The 7,643-nt window shown below is 47.8% G+C and overlaps 1 protein-coding gene across 1 annotated transcript in view; it reads left to right on the top strand.

Annotated features, from left to right (window-relative positions):
• Positions 1 to 2,759: 2,759 nt before the first annotated feature.
• The window catches only part of T265_11441 (hypothetical protein), a gene marked incomplete at both ends in the record, with an annotated part of 34,971 nt that continues 30,087 nt past the window's right edge, over positions 2,760 to 7,643 (top strand). The window contains one exon of the mRNA XM_009178097.1: positions 2,760 to 3,139. Coding sequence (XP_009176361.1) covers positions 2,760 to 3,139 — 380 coding nt within the window. The remainder of the gene's footprint in view (positions 3,140 to 7,643) is intronic.

The following is a 7,643-nucleotide window of genomic DNA, read 5'->3' on the forward strand; positions in this document are numbered from 1 at the left end:
TCATGCTCCGGTGTGCCGAGTTTTCGCAGCAATGGTCTGACCTTCCATCCATCATCAAATTTGGAAAAATCAGTCTTGAACATGTCTTCGTACCGCTTGAACCAGGAGTCAAAAGTGTGACCAGAAAGAGTGTCAAATGCGAACTCCGTAATTGAGGCCGCGGCTGCATCAGTTGAGGAAACAGAAGACTCACCAGTACTGACTGCAGCTGTTGGATATGCAGTCAGTGATTCAGTGAGCTTCAGTTGCGCTTCTTCAAACTGCTTTTGTTGCTGCTGCAATAGTTCTCGGAGCTGCTCAAATCCGATTGACAACGTGGGTTCCCGTTCGCCAATTGTAGTAATGGTATTCTCCTCAGCTTAGTTCTCGGTCTGAGCCTCCCAAGATAGCGGTCACGTCAAACCAACCACCAAAGGTGCACAAGGTCTATTAACGCCCAAAACGAAGTCAAGAACAGTTGTACAGCGCTTCGTATATATAGCGCAAGTGGTTATGACTTTCTGGAATTTCTGACGCGTTCTGGATGCGCCATTGGCAACCGGCATTTGGCCAATACTGGGTCATGATTGGCTGTTGTGTCCAGATTGTTTACCAATCAGATCTCGCCTTGATGCCGGACCGGCAAGCGTCCTGAATTCTGGGCCAACCTCGAGCGGGCCAGGCTTGTCGGCCGTAGCAGCGCCTAAAGACGTGCGGTATAGTGGGATCCGCGTGGATTCCTGCCTAAAAGACCATGGAGCGTATCTCGTGGTGCTTGACCTCTTTCTCTGGAGTGTCGTCGCCTTCCAGGGGATCTACTTCTTACTTATGCCCTGTTTGAACAAGGTTTGACCAACAGGTTTTTCGCCATTGACCTAACTAGTACACGGCGGGGACATGGCGGAAAAATTGGAAGCCCATTGCGTTCCTTTTTTGTGGGAATGGTTTTTCTCATTTCGGGTAGTTGCTGCGTGGAATAACCTCAATCCCACAAATGCCTGCCTCATATCTAGAACACAGTTCTTAGCTGTTTAAACGACTTTTTATTTGTTTCCGCTCTGGCCTCACGGTGAGTACTTGAGGATGATTGTTACGTCTTTTTTCTTTTGTGCCTTTCAGATGAAGAATAGGACAAACCAGACTCTGGAAGTTTTGTCGTGTTTCTCAATTTTGTGTGTTAATCCTTGAATAGCCTTCAAATGAATGCGTAGGATCAATTTTCCCACCAGGGTGAGGCGACAAGTTGCTAGGCTGCGCAACTTTGACGATACAAAGGCCGCTGAAGCTGTATATGCAACTGTGGGTGTGGCGTTGAGCGATCGAGCGGCGGCGTCTCTGCTTGTTTGGATATGCGCTGGTAGTCGGCCATGTGCAGTCCGGCGAAGTCTGTGAAGTAATCACGAGTAAATGAGGTCCCTTTCTCCCCGTTTTTTGTCTGCTTACAACCTGACGGGCTGCAGCTGTAAGCCCGTTGAGGAAAGTTTAGATGATCTACTCTTTTAAACTGGACCGAACGCTCAGACGTCGTTTGCTTGCTAGTGACATGAATGCTCAGATACGCAGACTAGGCACTGCTGAGGCCAAATTGGGTGGCCAGCTTGGGTTAAACAGAAATTCGGAACCGTCGACCCGGAATAATTTCGACCCCAAGGATAACCGAATGTGTGTCTACGTCTTCATTGGACAAGGCTTGACCACGAGGTCTTTACCGTTGAAACCACTAGTACTCGGCGAACATACGGTAACAACGTTTTTAATGTCAAAGGACATCTTTATTGGACGAGATGGGCTAGATGCCTCAGTGGTTAGAGCACAGACTCACCGGCCGGAAGGTTTGTGATTCGAACCCGAACTCTGACTCTTCTTCTGCTGTCTAGGCTTGGGTAATCTGGCAGTATCCCAGCCCTCATGCTTCCTTCGGGTGGTATGGCAGTTAGGCACCGAAAGGGTGCTACAGCTGAACTGTTTTGTTTTCTTTATCGCACAACAATATTTCTCATTCCGGGCAGTTGATGCACGGATAAAGCATCCTCCGACGGTTTTTCGCGCTGCACCTGGAACCCAGTTTGAAGTACTCTTGGGGGCTTGATTACGTGAGTCCTCAGCTTGGCGAAATTATTGCCCAGCGCTGAGAACTGCACCCTATTTCGCTTGTGCCTTCCAGGTTGCCAGAGGCCGTTCAGCGACAAGAACAAACCCGGCCCGCGAAGTCTGGGCGAAAGCCTAGATCATGTGCATCTTTGAACGCGTCCTAGAGACAGTAGTGTCCAGGCAGGAACTTTATTCGTTTCTGCAGGGAAGGGTCCGTTGCCAGAGGTCAGCGACAAGAACAAACCCGGCCCGCGAAGTCTGGGCGAAAGCCTAGATCATGTGCATCTTTGAACGCGTCCTAGAGACAGACAGGTCCAGGCAGGAACTTTATTCGTTTCTGCAGAGAAGGGTCCGATTTGGTGAGAGGGGATAGTCAAGGATATAAGGAAAGTAATTACGGTAGTGCCAGCAGGTTGTACGTGACAGTGCTGGGTCATTATCCCGTTGGCGCACTTCAACTTCGGACAGCCCAATGACGGACGTCGTTTTGTTGAGTGGACAGGCGATGAATATCTTTGATGCCAACAGACTTTAGTGGCCGAAGGGGATCAACACGGGTGGAATCAGGTGGATGTAGTGTCATAGGTTATTTTGCTACAATTGGACATTCACGGGCCAAATTCTAATACACTGGCTTTGTTGGGGGCCCGGTGCCAGATTCCTCCTGGCCACAACTACAACTCCACCGGATGCGTCGTTCGACGCCATGTGAGACTGTCCGGGAAACTTGGGGTATCCGAGGGCCCGAGGAAATCAAAGGTGCGGAAAATACTGGAAACATTCGCAGGGTGTTGTACTTGATTCGTTCGGCTGGCTCTCAAAGTCTTATCACCAGAACTAACAGGAACACGGCTTTGTTATATTTAGCAAAGGTGGACGATTGGACCGTTAGAAATAATGCTGCGAACAACTTGGATATCATTTGGCTACATGCTGCCTCCAGTCCGGACTGTCGGAATTCAACAGAAAGGTGGACTGTGAATATTGAGCCCCATTCTGCATCAGAAGTGTCTGAGTGTATAGTTCCATTTATGTGTCATCGTGGGCATTCCATTGAATCTGTTCAAAGGTAAGGGTGAATTCCTCAGCCAGTGTCTGTATAGCCTGTTTTCTTCTATCCGGCTATCCGAGACAACTGAGATGATGTGACAATAGTGTCTATCTTCTCAAAAATTTTTGGCAATGAATGTAGCAACCACAGGAGTGTCAGTTTGACTCCTACTATAATAGGGCTCCTGGTGTCACTTGAAGCAACCTGTAAGCACCAAGCGGGGTTTGGACCGAATGGAGACTAAGTCGTCCACATCTTCACCCTTCGTTAGGTTTTAGGGTAACGCCGTATGTACAGATGATTAGAAATTTTAATGTACCTTGGTTTCAAGGGTGCGTTCATATCAATTCGGTCAGTTCAATTATCCACATTTGCTCAGTGATCACGATGGAAACCCCATGTTGAAATAGCTGCTGGCGAAAGCCCTGTCAATCTGGAACACGCAGATGACATCGTTCTCATTTTCGAAGAGGAAAAGAAGATACGGGAATTTCCTGGGAGCTGGCCGAAGTCCTTTAGTAGCCATTTTGCACCCACAAAGTTTAAGGTGATGCTCCTGGACATTCAGTCACTGAACACGGACAACCGTTGTCGGCGACCGGTGGGCTGAATACTTCAAACAGCAACTGTCGTGGCCACGAGCTGGCAATCATCTAGAGCCCATAGGTGAAGTAGAACCCTGGACGGTGAACGTGGAACCACCTACGGCTCGGAGGTTTCCAACTGCGTATGTTCTTTCAAGCGCCACCGAGCTCCTGGTCCGGATGACCTCCCGCCCGCACTATTCAAAGACGGGGCTGAAGTCCTCAGTCAGCGCTTGTTCGATCTCTTTGCCTGCATTTGGGAAAAGGAGTTTGTCCCAAACAACTGGGGAGGGTCCTTGCTAGTGCCCGTTTTTAAAAAAAGGGTGTGTCGAGTGTGATAACCACAGCAGGATCAGCTGGACCTCGGTCGTAACGAGACTGTCGGCGTCAATTGTGCTTCGTCGCCTTACGGTGGCTCGTGAGATACTGACTCGAGAGCAACAAGCGGGATTCCGGCCTGGTAGGGGTTGCATTGGTCAAATCTTCACACTTCGTCAGGTAGTAGAACAACGCCATACGTATAAGCGACCCACAATGCCAGTGTTCCTGGATTTCCAAGGCACTTTTGACTCGGTTGATCGCTCTCTTCTTCTTGCGACGCTTGCCCACCAAAGAATATCTGGGAGGTTTTTGAACATAATAAACTTTTTGTATTCCCAGACATCCGGACGTGTAAGAGTATACGGCGAGCTCTCCAAAAGCTCCGGTACACAAAGTGGTGTCCGTCGGGGATGCCCACTCTCTCCATTCCTGTTCAACTTCGTGATCGACGTGAGACGAACATTGTGAGGTCTCCAAAACCCCGGTGTTCAAATAGCCTGTGACGAAAACCTTGTCGATCGGGAATATGCCGATGGTATCGTTCTTATATTCGAAGAGGAGGAGAAGACGCAAGTATTCTTGGATGAACTGACCAAAGTCATCCAGTCCTTTGGTATTCACTTTGCACCCACAAAGTGTAAGGTCATGCTCCTGGACATACGGTAACTGAACATGCCACTTACAATCCAGGGGAAGACCCTGAAAGTTATGGAGCATTTTAGGTGTCCTGGAGGTTGCATTGTATTAGTTCCAACTGTAGTGTGACGGATGAGGTCAATGCACGAATCTGTAACGCTCGGGTCACGTTTGCTAATTTGAGATACATATGGCGTCAGAGTGGTGCATCCCTGAATCTGAAGGGACGTGTGTATCAAGCTACAGTGCGGGCTGTTTTGTTGTACGGCTGTGAGATTTGGCCTATTCGAGCAGCTGAACTAAGACGTCTTCAGATGTTCGACAATCGTTGTCTCAGAACCACAGCTCGTGTGGGTTGGTGTCGGCGAATCCGCAACGAGGCAGTTAGAGGCGCGTTTTAGGTCGTGCAACGGGTACTTCCATTGAAGAATGTGTCCAGCACCAGAAGCTGCGTTGGTTGGAACATGCTGCATATGCCTAGCCATCGTTTGCCTAAGAGAGTGCTGTTTTCCATGCCCAATTCAGAGTGGTGTCCAACCCTTGACTTGGCAGAGGGGTATGAAGGAGATCACGAAGCGCTTGGGTGCTGTCGGTGCTACTCGCCTTCCAGGATGGGGACCGCGTGATTCTCACTGTGCCTGGTTAGAGACACTACAAGATATAGCTGCCAACCGATGTCAGTGGCGTTCTTGTTGTCATTTTCTATCCAGATCGCCTGAGTGAGTGTCTGGAGTCATAGGCACCTCGGAATGGTTGTGTTAAGCTAGCACTAAGTCCCTTCCCAGTCCACCTTTACTCTTTTCTTTACAATAAGGCTTTCAAATAAATCATGGTTGTACGGCAGTGAAGCATCGGTGTTGAGCACTGATGTCATGCTGTCGATGATTATGATGATGACGATGAGGATGATGATTGCAATCAATGTGCATTTGAACAGAAGACTGCTGAAGACCAGTTTTGGATGCAGACCTTGATTATGTCCTCGAAATTTGGAGACGATGTCCTCTGTTTTACAATAGTGTTCGAGGAATGTTCACAGCACATTTAATTCTTAAATCAGCATGACGCTCATAAGGCGATGGCTTCTGGTCCCATACTAGTGACCGTTTGGAAGGACGTTGTCTTCAGGATGGCCATCAAAAGGTTTTTAGAAAGAATGAACTCTATAGTCTCCATTTTGCTTTCTCCGTAACAACCGTATCATGTTGGGATGGTATATCCACTTCCATAGATCATTGGGCCATACTAGGGTTGCCCGTTTGCCATATGCGGGTTCTCGTTCCATATTCGCCAATGGGTGAAGACCGGACTAGCACAGTTCCACGGCCTTCCATGTTGTGAGCTGGAGCATGCATGCACTACTGTGGTAGTCTCACGCCAACCACCGCTGTCTTGTCGTCCGGCCTTCGAGCAAAAGGCTTTGGTTGAGAGTTCTAACCGTCCGCTAGTTTTGGTTAGGACACCATGGAACTACATCAGTATCAATAGTCTCATGTCACAGCCGTCGCGTGATCCCATCATCCGGGTCGCCTTAGTTCCTGTATACAACAGGCCAACTAAAAAAATGATCCACATTAGTAGTGGATTCATCTGCAGTAAATATCGTTGCATCTGGCATCCCCTATTGCTGGGAAACCACATAGCCAGATTGACCACATAGCCAAAAATATCCGGTGGTGAGGCTCGATTCTCAATTGTAAGTCTTTCTAAACCACTCACGTCCGTGGGGATTTGTAACGCGTTTCTCGAGGGACCGAAGAAACAGACCCCCAACTTAGCGATCGAGGATTTTTTATCCAGAAGTTAAACACTTATCAAACTGACTTATACCAAGCTTTAAATCCGCCTCCTTTGGAAACGTCAATCAGAGTTGGGACAAGATGAACATCACCACTCATATTACAGGAAACTCGTTAAATGATGTTACTGTGGACTCTTCAATTAAGCACTCCATCCTTAATGCGAGACGTTCTGTCCCTTCAAACGATGACCATAGTTCAGCCGGAATGACCGTTATATATCGTTGTGGCTTGTATACAGGTGAATAAACCTGGCGGAACCAGAAGGCCCTGGAAATGTAGGAACCTAATGCAACCAGTATCGTCGAAGATTTTAGCGAGATAAAAAGCGACTGTTAGTGAGCATGATGTTGGAAATTTAATATTCAACAAAAATCAGCATCTTGGCCGCTGGACTGAACATTCTGAACAATACCAGTTGGTCATCTGTCCATGTATCTACGTCTTTCGTTAGACCAGCTCGATTCCAGCTGTGATCTCTGAGTTTAGACCCCCTCAGTTTTTGAAGTATCACTATGTCTTTATATCCTGAAACAGCATCGGACCCATCAGCTTTATAGAAAGGCGGTGGTGAGCCTTTGTGTTTTACTTTGTCCGGGTTGCTTAAACTAAGTTCGGAACGAGGATGTGTTTCGATAATCTGGAACCAATCATTCATTGTACCATTATTGAAAAGGGTGCCTGAGGCGGACACAAGGGCATAAACTTCACTTTGGTCGCAACATGGTTACTAGCTTCAATAATACTACGGTTTTCATCGGCCTCAAAAAAGTCTTCTACTCTGTTGACAAGTTGGCCTTTCTACATATATATTCGATAAATGAGGAACACCGTCGAAGTTTGTTAATGTTATTGCCATTTATTCACGTTACGCAATAGAAGGAGCCATCCAGTTTCTCCATAACAAGTGGGATATGCCAGGAATGTCCCTTATCTCCACTTTTGTTCAGCTTAGTTTGGGGTGTCCGTATTTATCAGGTTCCTCGTGACCGTTGCTGGTAATGCGAAATGGATTGTTGAAGTAATAGAAACAACATGGGGCTCGCAAACATGAAAAATGATCGGTTGCAGAATTTCGGGCGAAAAGTTCGTCTGTTTCCGTCGGGAGCGTTTTGATGTTACGGGTGGAAGCGGCTGCTGGGGGGGGGGGGGGGGGGGAGGGGCAAAAAAGAAAGAAAGCCT

Source organism: Opisthorchis viverrini, assembly GCF_000715545.1.
Source record: "Opisthorchis viverrini unplaced genomic scaffold opera_v5_496, whole genome shotgun sequence".
NCBI lineage: Eukaryota > Metazoa > Platyhelminthes > Trematoda > Opisthorchiida > Opisthorchiidae > Opisthorchis > Opisthorchis viverrini.